The sequence below is a fragment of the Contarinia nasturtii genome, unplaced genomic scaffold, assembly GCF_009176525.2.
Source record: "Contarinia nasturtii isolate CC-2019 unplaced genomic scaffold, AAFC_CNas_1.1 Cnas_scaffold_1240, whole genome shotgun sequence".
NCBI lineage: Eukaryota > Metazoa > Arthropoda > Insecta > Diptera > Cecidomyiidae > Contarinia > Contarinia nasturtii.
In genome coordinates, this window is record NW_022198581.1 from 1,761,640 (window position 1) to 1,779,042 (window position 17,403).

The 17,403-nt window shown below is 34.1% G+C and overlaps 3 protein-coding genes across 3 annotated transcripts; 1 reads left to right on the forward strand and 2 right to left on the reverse strand.

Moving 5' to 3' along the window:
* On the reverse strand, positions 1 to 7,054 carry LOC116345060. The gene is made up of 3 exons (XM_031774107.1): positions 6,758 to 7,054; positions 642 to 1,722; positions 1 to 543 (listed from the first exon to the last, which is right to left on the reverse strand). The coding sequence occupies exons 1-3, from the start codon at positions 7,052 to 7,054 to the stop codon at positions 26 to 28; spliced, it is 1,896 nt and encodes a 631-aa protein (XP_031629967.1). The 3' UTR covers positions 1 to 25.
* A 1,573-nt stretch (positions 7,055 to 8,627) lies between these two features.
* Positions 8,628 to 10,784, forward strand: LOC116345422 (gamma-butyrobetaine dioxygenase-like). The gene is made up of 6 exons (XM_031774757.1): positions 8,628 to 9,031; positions 9,114 to 9,315; positions 9,398 to 9,833; positions 10,098 to 10,190; positions 10,281 to 10,348; positions 10,411 to 10,784. Exons 1-6 carry the CDS (start codon positions 8,732 to 8,734, stop codon positions 10,569 to 10,571), a joined length of 1,260 nt encoding a protein of 419 aa, XP_031630617.1. The 5' UTR covers positions 8,628 to 8,731; the 3' UTR covers positions 10,572 to 10,784.
* Positions 10,596 to 16,110, reverse strand: LOC116345420 (spermatogenesis-associated protein 20). Its single transcript, XM_031774752.1, has 7 exons — positions 14,876 to 16,110; positions 13,599 to 13,825; positions 12,817 to 13,517; positions 12,215 to 12,750; positions 11,924 to 12,136; positions 11,425 to 11,843; positions 10,596 to 11,349 (listed from the first exon to the last, which is right to left on the reverse strand). The coding sequence occupies exons 1-7, from the start codon at positions 15,067 to 15,069 to the stop codon at positions 11,066 to 11,068; spliced, it is 2,574 nt and encodes an 857-aa protein (XP_031630612.1). The 5' UTR covers positions 15,070 to 16,110; the 3' UTR covers positions 10,596 to 11,065.
* Positions 16,111 to 17,403: the final 1,293 nt, after the last annotated feature.

Genomic DNA, 17,403 nt, shown 5'->3' on the forward strand with positions numbered 1-17,403 from the left:
GAATGTTTCCACGTACAAAGTGTGTTTACATAATCGAACACAAACCTGAAGTTTCAAAGCCACGTCGAACAACTGGTTGCCGCTTGAATTGTACATGCTTTATAGAATCTTTGACTTCAAATTTGGTTTCTAAATTACTGGCAGCCGCAATAATGTTGCTTGAGTCATTTTCACATGGGTCTGTTTCGCTTCCGCTAGACTCGCTTGAAATGCTATTTAAACGTACATCTTTGGACAAATTAATTTTTATCTTACTTGTGCCGATCGTAACTACTTGCTGCTCTTCCTCGTCGATTTCGTCATCAAGCAATGTGATCAATGTTGTCTGTGTCGGCGATTGAATATCTTCGTATGTACCAACTTCTTCGAAGCAATCGTCCTCATTGTTGTCGTCCTCAAATCCTTCGTACATGGACTCCTCTTTGATTTTCACCACCGGCAGAAACTGCGATTCCTCATCTTTATTCCACGATGAATTGGTCTCTTCATACTCATCCAAGTTAACCATTGGAATGTGTGGGTCCAAAATGAGCACTTCATCAGCTGATAGAAGAAAATTTAATAAAAAAAAAAAATAATTGAAAACAATTTTAATAAAATGTAAAAAAATATAAGTGTGGCTATTAATTAATCAAACATACCATCGTAATCATTTTTTTCATTTGAATTTCTTTGATCTACAAACATTATATCTTCATCAATAGTATCATCATCCAAAATCGGGATGCGTTGATTGGTGTTGATAGGAAGTCCAGTCACTGCATTGTAGTCCATTAAAATAACTCGAGGGTGTGCCATTGTATTTTGATTTAAATATGGATTGAAAATTCCAGCAGCAAATACTTTCTGATAGAAATCATTTGTTTCGATTTTTTCAGCTTTTCGTGGTATCACTTCATCTTCGTACCGTCTTCTTTTGCATGACCTTTCTTCTTGTGGTGCTAATGACCATTTCTCTAGACGCGGTACGTTTTCATCTTCACTGCTTGATCCAAAATCGTCCTCACTTTCGGTAAAACAATTATTTCGTTTGCCGGTGATACTGCTACCGAACGATTCGGAAGCTTCCGAATCATTTCGTGATACATTATTTGGTTCGTATCCAACTGCATTTTCAGCATTCGAAGTTTGAGCTGAATAAGAGACGTGTGATGGGCCAGCGTGTGATGGGCCAGCATGTGATGGACCAGCATGTGTTGGGCCAGCATGTGTTGGGCCAGCATGTGTTGGGCCAGCATGTGTTGGGCCAGCATGTGTTGGGCCAGCATGTGATGGGCCAGCATGGGATGGGCCAGCATCTAGCCTATCTATTTCTGCCTGCATTTCTGCAATTTCCATTTTCAATTTTCGAATCTTTGACAATCCATCTTCGAAAATTTGACTACTCGTTGGATGGGCCAGTGATATATCGTTTGGGTCGAATCCAAGTGCCTTTTCAGAATTCAACGTTTCCGCTGGATAAACGACGACTGCCGCCTGTGATGGGCCTGCATCTAGCCTATCTATTTCTTTCCGTGTAGCTGCTATTTCCATTTCTATTTTTTCAATCTTCAATAAGTCATCTTGTTTCATTTTCGGCTCGATTTTATTATTTGCTGGCATCGGCCAACAGGGATCAATTGCATTTACTTCAACATCAAGTGCATATAGTATTTCCGCTGAAAATACGGCATCCCATGTTTTTCGTTGAAAATGCATTTTTTTACGAACATCTTCGTTCACCTGAAAAGATGATTACATAAGTACAAAACACTTCTTAAGATATTCAAATATAGGTGGCCGCTGAAGTTCACACTTTTACCAATTTTCACCAAATAAAAGAATGTTGTCGTTTCAAAATGTGCACATCGGCTCAAAATTGAGTGCGCTTTCGATCTATGAGGAAAAAAGCCAAGCCAGTCATACAGTTTTTCGAGATAAATGACGATTAACTTCGATTTTCTTCGATTTTTCCCCATTTTTCGAGGTTTAGTCATTCTGATCTAACCTTTTGTTCAAAATTTCTTTATTGATTCATCAAGGTGACCTTATTGTCTTTCCAATAAGCTAAGAATGGCGTGATTCCAAGGCAATGGCACGTATATGAGAGACATGGCGACGTGCCAAACCGTAACGCCATCTATCGGATAGAATCTGAATTACAAATTTCGTATTGACTATCTCATATTTGTGTAATTTTGTTCATAGAATCATAAGGTTTATTCCGATAAATTTGTAAGGTTTTTGTTCGCCAACATTTTATATAGCATGCCATACCCTTGCGTGATTCTGTTAAAAAACACGCCGTATACCTGTGATGAAAAATGGCAAAAAATTGAAAATTTGCCGAACATTTTTTTGAACTTCGGAATGAAATTTTTTCTTAAAACAAATTTACCCAGATACGACACATACGACGAAACATCACATATTTGGTCCTCAACAAACGCCCAGTTTTTTGATTTTTTCTATGAACGTAATTTTTCTAAAATTTGGATCACGTGAAAAAACTCATGGTCATTTTTCGCCGAAAATGTCACATAATACGCCGCCTGTTCAAATCATTGTTGTACCTTACAGATGACCAGAAAAATGTGCGATTGATGAAAAACTAAAAAAGAGGCATCTGAAAAATATTCGACCCCAGACCAAAACCACTTACGCAACTAATTTTTTGAAACTGAAAAATTAGTTTGCTCAGTTTTCAGTCTACTTTCAAATTGGTTTCATAACTGCCAACTAATATAAGTGAATTTTATTTTTTATCGTTTTAGGCTTATGGTTTTCTTATGGCTTCTTTTTAAATTTTGTTGCGTAAGTGCATAATAAGGTATGGATTCGAAAAATGTTCGGACGCATTTTTCAAATTTTCATCAATTAGCCTACTTTCTAAGTATATGAAAGGTGCGGGAATGATTCATATATCGTTGGAAAGCTACGAACTTCAGCTATCCGGATCTGAAGTCAGAATGGAAAAAATGTCGAAATTGACCACTAGATGGCGCTTCATGTGAGTCTTTTTTCCAAAAATGACCATGACTTTTTTCAAACCAACCAAAATTTAAAAAATTTCAGCATTAGTTTTACGGTGGAAAACTGAGTGTTTGTTGGATCGAGTACTATCTGTCAAAATATTTCCCCCTTTGCCAAGCGAAATTAATTCGATACACGGCGCTGATGTAAATGTCACTCTGCCATTTCACAATAATACATTTTTTGGCTTGACAATATATAAGCTCTTCATTTAAAATGCATACACATGCATAATCATTGAATCGTTGAAAAAAAAACATCTCATAAAATATTTTTCTAACATTTTTCATTAAAAATTTTATAAAAAATTTAATTTGTTTATAAATTACAATAATTCCAAAAAAAAAATGTTTCATCGATTTAATAAGAATCCAATGTAAATAGTAATAACAATGCGATACCCACCGTAAAAATGCAAAAAAAAAAACTTAGTTGGTCTCCATTGTAGCATTTTAGTCCGCCATGAAAGCATCTTCGTTTTACTTGACCAATCACAGAGAAGCAAAACGAAGATGCTGTCATGGCGGACCAAAATGCTGCAATCCCAAATAAGACATAGAGTGACATTTACATCAAAGGGGGAAACGTCGTACTCGGTCCTTTGTGATGTTTTGGTGTATGTGTCATGTCTGAGAAAATTCGTAACGAACCAATTTTTTTGCCCAAAGTAAAAAAAAATCGAAAATTTTCTGAGAATTTCTAGATACCGGTTAAATACCCGGTTCTAGATACCTGGCTAGCAGTGCTAGTGCGATACGCTCGACGCATGGAAGACGCGTGTCTATGTGAAAGAAGCATTCTATATGAAGCGCTATGTACGCTCGTATTTCGATTTATTTTATCCGCTGTACTTCTGTTATGTTTATGATTTTTTTAAATAAATATAAATCTTGTAATTGATTTTACTTGACTTAATTTTTTCTGATTGTTTAAATCAGGATTCAAAAAAAATATATTATGTTTGAAAAAACATACACAGTAAGCGTCGGCTGATATTTTTTTACTGTGTAGGTTTTTTTCAAACATAATATTTTTTATATAATAAGTAAAATCACTTCCAAGATTTATTTTTATTGCTGTTTTCATTTAAAAAAGTCATGAACATAACAGAAGTACAGCGGATAAAATAAATCGAAATACGAGCGTACATAGCGCTTCATATAGAATGCTTCTTTCACATAGACACGCGTCTTCCATGCGTCGAGCGTATCGCACTAGCACTGCTAGCCAGCAAATGCTGGCTAGCACATTACTCTAAGTAAGTCTTAGTGTCAATAGCAATTAACGAATCACTGAAAGCACCCAATTTTGAACCAATGTGCACATTTTTTAAAACCAACATTTTTCAAAATTGTTGTTCAAATGACCATATTGGAAAAAGCGTGTATTTTAGCCGATTTGTATTTTTTAAAGATTTTTTTAATAACCAACTACAACATGCTTGGATTTTTTTGGATATCACATAATTCGGTTCCAAGGAATCCAATGAGATAATCGGCCTGGATGATATTTTGAGGGATTTATTCAATTGAAGAAAATGAATTAAAACATTGGTGCAATTAGTTTTGAATAGATTTGGTAACCATACATACTACAAATTCACCGTAGAAATTTCTCCTTTTGTTTCGAAATTTTACAAAAACAATTGAAAATGCAAAAAAAGATTTCGAGAGCAAACAGAAAATTCTAATTCAATGTAAAAACAAATGTAAAAAGTATGGAAGGAAGCAAAAATAAAATAAAATTGGCGTGCATTGCAAGAAATCGATTAATATAAATATTTTTGATTTCCAATGTGATCAATAAAAGAATACAAACAGAAAAATTAAATTTAATGTTAAAACAAATGACATAAGTAAAAAACACTTCTTTGGAAGTTCTCATTGTGACGAAATACTGCACATCAGATCTAAAAATGATCTGATATAAATTTTCAGTGACGCTTGTAATCAAATACATCAAACAATTTAATATTGCGTTGCCTCTCGAGAAAAAATGTAAATGAAATGCATCGCCTTGACTGGTTTTCATATTTATGTCTTATTTATATCCATTTTTGATTTAGGCGATCGAAATTTGTGCCATTTTTTAGTTTCGCTGGCAACCGCACAATGGCGCTACTGTCAACGTTGCTTGTCATCGTCGCGCTTTGATTGCGTCACAGTGAGAACTTCCAAAGAAGTGCTTTTTACGTAAAGCACGTGTATCATAAGTTTTGTCACAACTTACATGCGTTTATTGCGCTACATAAACAACAACAAAAATGTCAACCAATGCACGCGGTGCATTTATCGGTACCTCGAGACTACTATCAAACTCAATTCGACGAAATACATCCATTCGCAATGTCGTACAAATTGGATTTACGAAAAAGTGTCTCAAATGGTTTTGGAAAGCTAAGTTCAAACAAATTCTGCATGTGTCTAAAGATGAACCAATCTGTCTTCGAACCATGTATCGTGTTTCATGGACTTAGTATGAAGACAAAGATTCTAGAGAAAGAAGTTCCGAAAACCGCGTTGGTCAAGCACAAATTCATTTTTGGTGATTCTTACAGCATATCCAAATTCGAACCAAAACAATAGATTTAGACACGATTATTAGTAATCAGGAAAATAAGTTACGCAAGAATTCCAAAGGGTGTCAAAAATTGGGTGTTTATTCACCGAGAGTCGAGCGCTATCCATATAAATACATTGTGACGTCACACATCTTACACAGAAACGACATCTTTGTAAAAATGGCTAACTACAATGTAAAAGTATAGTGAGAGGAGAAGGGAGTAAATAAAAAGGGGAAACAGATACGTTTGATTTACATTGTAGTTAGTCGATTATTAATAGATGGCGTTTATATAGTGTGCCCTTATTGCGCTTGACTCTCGTTATTCACCTTGCATGTTGCACTGAAAAATTCATCATTTTGGACGGTGAAACATTCAACGCTATATCGAACCACGAATCAAGTGCAAGCGGTTTCTTTTGCACTGATAACGTAAGGGCACTCCTATAAGAAACTAGAGACGTCGACAAACCGAACTTTGATAAAGGGGTGTTTGTATGATAGGATCTTCTTTGGAAGGTGTTTTAGAGCCATTATTCGAACATTTAGTGCTGAAACGTAAGGTTAAATCTCCATTGCTTGCTCTATTATCAACCAATTTTTGTTGAAATCGATAAAATTCGTTGAGAACAATCTGATAGATAAAATTGTCTTTTGCAAGAAGAAAAAGCCACAATAATGGCTCACTTCTCAAAAGATAGCATTCCCATGAAAAAGCCATCTTTTTAACATCACCAAAAGACACTTAATTAATTATTTCTCGTCTGTTTTTGGATGTATGTTATAGGCAAAGATTCAAAACACTTGGAACGAACAACAATCAGTGGAAAGGTTTGAGAAAAAGTTGATAGAAATTGACAAATCGTTTGTCCAGAACATAATTTTGATGGTTCGATACACACTTCGAAAAATCGGAGACAATGGTCCATTCAGTGTACTGTAAATGTGTTTTCGGATTGCCTATGAATAAAGCTGAATAGCATTGAGAGAAATTTTCGAAATGCTTCTTTGGTGCTTAAATAGCGTGCGTATGAATTTGTGACAAAACTTATGATACACATGTTATAGAGTGACGCAAAATATACATATTTCATATGTCCCCTGTGATAACATGATAAATGAAATATTTTTAAATAAAATTTACTGATTGACACTTAAATTAACATAAAAAAACGAAACTTACCTTTTTGAATACGTCAACAAAGATTCCAAAGATGCATTGATCAAACAAATCAATGTAAATGCCACGAACATTTTTAACAATCGAATCAATCAAATACAAAATTGGAAGTTTGAATTGAGGTTCCACCTGAGATATCTGCTGCTTGATCACATCAACTATTGTTTGGCCATGTTGGATGTTCTCCTCGGCCAAGAGCGATAACATGGTTATCATTGGTTTATTGGTGTCCCTTAGATCGACCAAACTTGATAAATAGGATTCTTCTACTTCACGATTTTTTTGATTAACGTAATCCATTTTCGTTCACTTCTTGATATTACACTTTCTTTCTTTTAACACTTTCTTTTAACTTGTTGAAAATTTGGATGTATTGTTTCTTGTACGTTTGAAGATTTTGCTTTCAACTGATTTGGGATGTATTTCTTTTAACTTTTCGAAGTTTTTTTTAAATTCGATTTTGCTTTTATTTCGCTCTTGCACTTTTGTGGCCAAGTGTAAAATATAATTCAATACTTGCAATATGAAAGATTTAAAATTTTCAACTTTTAAATAAAACGTTTTAAATAAAAAATCACAACTTGTCTTTGGGATAACTGATGTATACTAGAGCAAGGTAGAATTGAGATTCTGCTAAAATTCACTCTGGACACGTCTTAAATACCAGTTGAGACCTCATTTGAAAAACCATAATTATGGTTCGGAAAATGTGCATACTGACCTTCTCTCTTTCATTTGCGTTTTCTAAGTATTCTTTGGGAGAAATTACTTGGAAGCAGGTAATAAAAGCTACGAATGAAGGATAAGATTAAAGGGATTGGTGGTAAATGATATTTTCATGATTTTCTTTTGTCTTGATTAATGACTCATTAGGAGTTAAGCGGAAAACTAAGGTCAGAGATTCAAAGGACGAGTGGTTTGGGTCAATATTCATGTCAAATTTCTCATTTTCAGGTAGTTCTTTTTCAAATCTACGAATCAATACGACTATTTCGAAAACAAAAAGAGAGAAATGATGCTAAATGTACCTGAAATGAAAGGGCAGGAAAAATATGGAAAACTTCATGAAGAAAATAGTTGTTGATAGTAGAATTGATATTCTGTATCAGTTCACAAATTGAAATGAAAAAGAAAAAAAACATTGCAAGAGCGATTGTGATGATCAAATGTTAAGCTTTAAATATGTTTAAAATAGCTTTTCATTTGTTAGCCCTTCCAAGAAAGGAACTATTCTTGGAAAACTAAAATAAAATTTTATGAATTGAACATCGTATTCTTGGAATATACAGGTGCATTTGTATGTTTGAATACTTATACTTCAGCCGGAGTATTGAACTTGATGTACTCGTTTCTGAGTATTAAGTAATTGAAGCACAATTTATTTTTGTCTGACACAGTTTCTCTTGTCCGACAATGTATTTATTCATAAATGTCACATTATCAGATGTCATCGTTGAAATATACAGTTAAAGTCATTTCGGCGCATTGTAAGATATGGAATTTGTTAATATTTCTGTAAACATAAAATTATTCGGCCTCATTTAAGTCGAATAATGGTTGTTTGATAGTGAAACGAAAAAATCAGATTTTTTTTGCAATGATACTTGTCCACCTCACAATCGTACTGTCAACAAAATCTTTGTTTGATAATAATTCAAATGAATGAACCCTGATAGCTCATTGTTAACTGATTAAAATTGGAAATGTGTTAATCTTTTAATTTTACTAACACATTCGCATTATATCAGACCAAATATCGAGATAACAATCATTTAAATCATAAGCTCAATGTAAATGAAGTGGTTTCCACGTATGTAAACATGTGTACAACAAGAATAATAGCTGATACTGTTTTATAACAATGCATATAGAGAAGAAAGCTTAGTTTGTCATTAGATTTAATGGTTGCTACATTGTTTTGTGGTCAACACACTTGATACTTACACCACAACAACAAAAAAACATTTTACGAATAAAATGTATCGTTTGATAGGCGGCTTAAAAAAAGTGCTGGAATATTCCAATCAAACGTATCTAAAATTATCCGTACAAAATGCAAGTTTTTTAGCGGCCAAAACATCGGCCGACAAACGTTATATGATCGTTGACATCAATAAAAGTGAGAATACCGCAAATCAAAGTGAACAATTCAAATATCCGTTGATTTGGCTACGTGACAATTGTCAATGTTCAAATTGTTTTCATGACCAAACAAAAAGTCGTACGATAGATTGGACTCAATTTGACTTTAAAAATGCTCAACCAAAGTCTATTTCGGTAAGTAAATGTTAAAACAATTTTAAAAAAAATGTAAAATGATAATGAAAAAAAAAAAACAAAAACAACCATTTAAATCTAGATCGATAAGCAATTACAAGTAACATGGAACGACGATCACGTGTCAACATTCGAATCGGATTGGTTGTACGAACGAAATTTCACCGTAGAAAATCGAAAAAATTATTTAGATAATCATTATCGGCCAACGCCGAAGCTATGGTCCAAAGATCAATTTGAAATGAAAGAATTTAATGCGGCCGATGTATTAAAAAATGATGATGGTAAGCATGCTGAAAAATACTTATCGCCGTTTTTTTGCTGCTGCTGCAATGATTGCTAATTTTAACACATTTTTATTGGTAGCATTACATGATTGGTTGATGACATTAACGAAATACGGTGTGGTAATGTTAAAAAATGCTGTTTTGACTGAAGATCAAGTCAGACGAGTTATCGATCGCGTTGGATTCATTCGCGAAACGCATTATGGAAAGGAATATGCTGTACGAGCTGATCCAAATGCAACAAATGTCGCATACACATCAAATCCATTACAATTACATACAGACCTACCTTATTATGATTACACACCGGGTGTCACGTTATTGCATTGCATTTCACAAACAAAATCGGCGGGCGCATTCAATTCCCTCGTGGACGGCTTCTATGTAGCGGAAAAATTGAAGAAAGAAAATCCGAAAGCATTTGAATGCTTAAGTACAACTATCGTGAATTGGTCGGACTATGGCACCCAAGATGATTTTCGATTTGAAAAAATTATGCGAAAGCCGGTCATTTGGTAAGTAATTCAGCGCGTTAAAAAACGATATCTGTTCTGCATATAATCAGAGCTGTTATAGGCACCGTAAAGGTGGAGACACTTTTATCATGCGGCATTTGAAAAAGTATATGGATAAGTGCTTCAGGTAGTTTTCGAACTTCACTGGTGCCAATAACAACTCTGCACACCATTTCAGTAGTTAAGAAAATTCATTATTTCATGTTCTGAAGTAATTTTAAATCAAGATCCTTCTTTCCCCTCCCGACGTCTTGATAAATATAGTTTAGATTATGAAGGCAACATGATCCACATAAATCACAGCATACCACAACGAGATACAATATTTTCAATTGATGTGGAAAAAGTGGACGAATGGTATTAATTATTATTTTTCGATTATTTTTCGATTATTTGTCGATTACTTTAAATTAATTCTATTCTTTTCTTTTGTGATTCTCCTCTTAGGTATCATTCATTGAAAGCCTACGTTGATCTATTATACAAAGAATCAGTTTACTTTAAAACTGAACAAGGTTTGTTTGGCCGCCTCACGAAAATAAAGATCGATTCTTATTGTTTTTTCTGTTGGTTCTAGGTTCTATCTTGGCCTTCTCAAATACTCGGCTCCTACATGGCCGGACTGGTTATGAGGATAAAGAAGGTAACGTACGTCATTTGGTCGGTGGATATCTTGACTGGGATGAAATTTATTCACGGTTACGCGTTCTAGCAACTGACAAGCGAAAGAAAAGTTAAAAGATACACAAAAACCACTCAATATTTTTGCAGCAACAGTTTATTTTAAATATTTGTTTTTTAACTGGATTTGTCCAACATCATTTAATCAATAATTTTAAAATGTGTACAAGATCATCGACGAGATGCTGGATTTGTAGCCAAGAAAAACTATGAAAATCAATAACAATAAATTGACATATTATAATACGATCATTATCGTATAAGATCTAATTCAGCATTTTCTAATTGTCTGTCAATGTGTTTTCTGTTTAAGATCAAGCTTTTTTAAAATAACGACGAAGAAATATAGTATAATATAATAATAATAATGTGTATTGTATATATCAAATATTGCATCCCTCACTCAACGCGTGTCGCATTCAAATCAAATATCACAATTCGTTTCGATCAAAACAAAAATGAAATCTCCGTGGTTGGAGATCACTGGTGAAAACAATGCCAGATGAGTAACTTGCACGTGAACCCATAATTTGTGTTGTTCTTTTTTAAATTCATGGCCTAGTTAGGGTGTCTATGTCGTGTTCCAGAGTTAACGGAAAGTATTTCTCTTTCAGACTGCGATGAAAGTCATCGATTTTTGTGATTGGCAACTGGCATTGTCGATTGTGACATAAATAGACGGTTGGCTCATTTCGTACCATTTTGAATTTTGAAATGGCTGGACGCGTCAGCATTTCAGGTGCTTGCTCTGGATCATAATGCATCAATAAGAGTCCAGGTATATAAAAATCACGTGCCACATCGCATAAATTATCAAGTGCTTCACTCTTTGGTCCTGTATGGAGGGAATGACAAAATTCAAAAATCAATTAAATTGATTCAGTATATTTTGGTTGAAAATGTCACATACCAACAACAACCATCATAGCCAAACTGTCGGCTCGCATCATTTGTGCGGAAAACATTTCCGGCAACGTGTAACCAAATGGTTTTTTCGATGAAAATGATTGCATTAATTTGCATGCCCGCTCTTTGTAGCTTTTATCATGAAAATATGCCGATATAAGAAGGAGATTTCGTGCAGAAACACTATTTCCCGATGGTTCAGCTCCATCGTGATCGTCTTTCAGGCGTAAAATTACGTTTGCCGAATCTGCTTGCGAATAAAAGTATCCACCGTTTTCGTTGTCCCAAAATAGACGATCCTGGGTATCTTGGAGGTCTTTGGCCCACTTCAATGCATCCATGTCTAGTGTTGCCAAGTAGTAATCAAGCAGACCTTTTATCAAGAATGCATAATCGTCTAAGAATCCTTCGATCGGATTGTCCCTGTAAAACACATTTCAATTATGTTGCAGCAATTTATTCAATTTTCAAATGGTATCGGAAGAAATAAGAAAAAAACTTACAAAATCGTTAATGTTTCATCATTTACGCCTTCTCCATAACACGATCGAATTAATGTTTTCTCATTCGGTCGATATGCATACTTTTGCAGGAATTTGACCAGATCTTTTGCAGTTTGAATATATTCATCGCGTCGTCGAGTATGATTAATTGTGGACAAAGCTGATATGCCCGACAAAGCCAATCCATTCCATGCGGTGATTATTTTCGTATCCCTGTAAAAACACATTTAAATTAAAGTCAATTTGTTCAATTTTCAAATGATATTTTTGAAGAAATAAGAAATAACTTACAAATGTGGACGTGGACGCTTGCAACGTTCAGTGTGTAAAATTTTATTGCCTTTATTTAAAACGTCTGTGACAACTTCCTCATCGACATCATATTTGTTGGCCGTTTCACCAAGAGTGGTACGAACCCGAAGTATATTACGACCAAGCAGATGACCATGTGGATCACTATGTGGTTGTACATTTCCTTCATCTGTGATTCCATAATAATGACAAAAAATGTCTAAAGCTGTTGCGGCATTTGAAAATTGTTCAGCATTTTCGGTGAAAAGCATTTGAACTTCATCTTGTGTCCATGCATAAAATGCACCTTCAATTTTTTCCGTATCACCATGCTCACGATAGGAGTCAGCATCTTCACCGCTGAAAAATCCACCATATGGATGACGCAGATCAGTTATTAAATATTCAAAAATTTTATCAGCAACATCAATATAAAATTTATTTCTTGACAATTTGTGAGCATTCACATAAGCAGTTAATAGTTGACCTTGATCATAGAGCATTTTCTCAAAGTGTGGCACATGCCATTTTCGATCCTGTTAAGAAGAAAATCGATGGTTACAATGTCATATTGTTTTGACAATTTCGATCGAATTACTTACCACTGAATAACGACAAAAACCACCAAAAATGTGATCATTTATGCCGCCCTTTGCAATGTTCACCAGAGTCATCAATGCATATCTGCCCATATCACTGTCTGGCTTGTGAATTTGTGCATGAAATGCTAAATTCAATTTCGAAACTTCGGGAAATTTGGTTACTGAACCGAAACCACCCCAAACATCATCAAAATGTCGTTCATAAATTTGAACAACTTGATTGAATCGCACTTCAATATCGTCTTCAGATGATTGGTCCGAACTATTTTCGCTTTGTTCTTTTTGTTTGATAATGTCAATGATTTTTTTGCCCATCAACACCAATTCGTCACCTTTTTCACGCCACATTTCGGCTATTTTCTCCAAAACAGTTGTAAAACCAGACACACCCCATCGATCATTTGGTGGAAAGTATGTGCCAGCCGTAATTGGTGCCAAATCATTTGGTGTCAACCAAACAGACATTGGCCAACCACCCGTTCCCGAACACATCTGAACAAAATGCATATAAATCTTATCGATATCGGGACGCTCTTCTCGATCGACTTTAATGTTTACAAAATGTCGATTCATGATGGCCGCTACTTCTGGATTTTCAAACGATTCTTTTTCCATAACATGACACCAATGGCATGTCGAATATCCAACGGACAAGAAAATCACTTTATTTTCAGCTTTTGCCTTTTCAAATGCCTCCTCACCTAAGGGGAAATATATATTTTTGTTATGCAATGAGAATTTTTGTCAAGTTTATTTTTGTTATTTTGGCAATTAAGGCTCACCCCAGGGATACCAGTCGACGGGATTGTGAGCATGTTGCAAAAGATACGGTGATTTTTCATTGATTAGTCGATTCGTATTCATCTCTTCTGGTTTTGATGCATACAATCGTTCGTGTTGTTCAATTTTTTTCTCGTCAGGTAAAACAGCCGTTGTTGATGTACGCGCCGACCCAGAGCTATCCAAATGATTTTTCGGTGGCCAAGAACTGTGCGATCTGCAATGTGTGCTGGGAGGAGAGAGAGTGAGAGAAAACAGAGGAAGTAAGTTAAATGCAGTTTTTCAATTTAATTATGAACAATAAAACGAGAAAAAAAATGTCAATTTTATCTTTAATTATATTCAAGTGGATGAAAAAAAAAATACACACAGCTGCATTGCCCTCAGCGAATACAATCAACTCAAATACGAATAATAATATAATTAGTGATCAATGAAATTCGATTTTTATTGAACTGGAAAACTTGTCCGCGCTCAATATTATATACAAAAGTCATGTCAGGTATGTACGCACAATACCAGCTATAAGTGTAGGTATAATGTGTGTGCTGTGTCTGTGTCTTGTAATAAAATCATGATATTTTCATATCGCATGCAATGCATGTGATTCTAAAATCATCAAATTTATTTCCTCGATCGAAGCGCGTATTGCCTTGCATCAAAACATCAAACAACAACAAAACGCAGAAAAAAAAACGAAAACTAGAAATTTCTGTGTCGATGTTCAAATCACTTTAATGCATAAAGCCGCACGAAAAAAAAGTTCACATTATTGCTTTATACGGTTAAACGTGAATTTCTCGATTCGTTGTTGATCATTTTTTTTGCAGTTCTTTCAATCTATTCGTGTATATTAATTTTTCCGTTTTTAATCAGATCTTGTTGTTGCCTTGTGTTTTGACATATGTTTGAAGATATGCACGGTGCATACAGTATTTTGATGCTATCTCACTTCCACCAATTGCCACACGATTTCCCATCAAACCACACAACACTCGCATCACTCGTGTGTATATTTTTTACTTCTTTTTCTTATTCGTGTGTTGTTTTTTATTCGCTTTGCTTCATTATTATTTTATTTTGTGTTTTTTTTCTCGCTTGTTCAATCAGGCAATTCTCACACACAACTGAGTGTACGTTCGCTCATTTAGTGATGTAAATGTTTTGGCGTGCGTTTGGTGTGTTAATGTTATGTTTTTTTTTCTTTGCTTGACTATTATTGGCAATGTTGTTGTGGCTGTTGTTGTTGTTGGAACTAAATTCAAATGAATTCGTTTACCTTTTGTCCTCGAAATTGATTATGCTTAGATTACTGTTGCCATTGCCGATACCGATGCCACTGAAGCTATAGTAGCAGCAATTTGTATTTTGACTATTGTTGTGGTTATTGTTGTTATTTTTCACGTAACACTTTCTCAAACAATTGCGATGATTTGCAATCCGGCCGCTCAATCGGAGTGTACAATTCAACATATCAGCAATTCGGCACGTGAAGACGTCAACAAATGACACACGATGATTGCGAAACTGCGAGAAATGGCGCCGAATAAACACGAACACCTACAGATTCACAACACCACAGTTTGACGACACAAAATATTCCAAAAACTATTGTTTTTTTTAAATTAAAAACGCACAATTGTTCTTTTGACGCTATCTCGCTCTCTCTGGCTCGCGTTGTTCAATTATAGCCGAAGATAAACAACGAAAGAAAAACAAAATCGAACAATTTTTTCCAAGTAAAATCCTGAAAGGTTTCTTCCGTTTATTATTATATATTTTTTTTTCGTGTGTCTTTCCAGTAAGAAATCCGGTTCACGCGGTAAACAACTCAAAAGAAGACTCTGATAGATTATTTTCACCTTGAATTTATAGTATTCTTTTTTCTTTTCCTTATTCGCTTTCACTCTCAACTAAAATGTGCTTTTTTTAAAATAATTCTTCTATGTGTGTTGATCGTTTTGGGCAATGGTATCGTATTAAATTTTCAGCATTTTATTATTGCGTTTCAATTTTTTTGGACCGAAATTTTGTACCGAATTAGCGCCACCGTATCACTGCACTTGATGTGTATGTTTTTTTTTTAACTCAATTATTATAAACAATGCCCTTCTATCTGAATGACTTTGTTTCAGTTTTTATTGTCTATTTGAAACTGAATACCAAATGAAATAAATATCTATATTTAAACAACGATGATTGTAATGTAATCAGTGATTATTAATCACATAAACGGTTTATTCCTGCACAATTGTCACTGCAAAACTGTCGACTGCGATTTGCGACGCAATGCCGATTATATGATTCTCTTGTCTTCTCTCCACTGTCAGTCGTCTATACTGTGATTTTTTTTCTTTCAATTTCCAACACAAATGAGAAGAAGAAAAAAAATAATAATAACAACAATCACATCAATGTGTTTATTCGAAAAAATTAGACCATCCAACTTAAATGTGATAGACGATTCGAAATTTTTGTTAAGTTTGCAAAGATGAAAGTTAATCCACTTGAATTTTTATCGTATTTTTCATGTTTTGATTTTTAACACATGCAATGTATATTTATTTATTATTCACTTTGATTTGTAATTGTATGTGTATTCAATAACCGAATGACAGAAGTCACACAAACAAACAAAACACTCACTTGTGACTGGTTTACATGCAGAATAAATGTCAATTTTAAGCACATGGAAAAGCTTCTAGATATATCTATTCAACGTCATCTTCCTATTTAGACACAAAGTTCTTCCTATCATATGGAAGCTGAGAAAACGTGTAGCGCCATCGTGTGACTTATCATTTAAAGTTAAGAAAGCGACATAGAAACAACACACTGCTCGTATTTTAAAGTCCAAAAAGCGTTTGTGCTCAAACCAAATATGAGGCATTGCAGTTTCAATGACAAACTTTTTATTATTCAGCTTAAACCCGTTATTTATCTTCGAAAACGGCGAAGTGGAATGATATAAATATTTTTTATTATTAAATTTATTTCTTTTTATCGGTTCCTTTATTTTATCATATGTTTTTCAATAAAAAATGTTGAGTGAATTTATTTTAATGAATAGTGGAGACAATCAAAAAAATGATTCAAATGTATTAAATTATATTTCAGAGAATTCCATAACTGAAGCAGGAAATGTGGAATAAAAACTACGATTAAAAAAAAACCTATCAAAGAAAGATATGTTACAAGAATGTGTTTTAGAAATTCAAACACAGATGGCATTTTAACTTCGAAACTCTTTAAAGATATTATTTTCAAATGGAAATATTTCAATTTTATATATTACATACAAAGACAAACAGATGCACAGATAAATTATGACTTTGATGTCATTTAATAAGAAACAAAGAGCTTTCAATTGACCAATTTGGTTTTTTCTCACCTTTATTGTATCAGCATTTAATTAAGTTTCGGTGCTATTGCATTCACCATGACTGAAACGGAAGAAAACGAAAGAAAACTTGAATCCATAATGATGAAAATGAAATAATCAATGTTAATTATGTGATAGAGAATATTTATTTCATATGAAGTGGATAGTCTGTGTGTCACAGACTCTGTGATAGAAACGACTCAGTAACGTTTAACGTTTTGCTAAGAGATGTCACATGCCAAATAATTATTTTTGATAATCAAAATCAAATATTAAAAGAAATTAACCAGCAAGTATTTTTGGCCACATGTACTGCAACGATGCCATATGGCATTGCCAAAAAAGGAAATTGTTTCAAGCAAACCCAAATTATATTATATATTCACAGACAAATTGGACTATAAAAGCAAATAAATAATGATAAT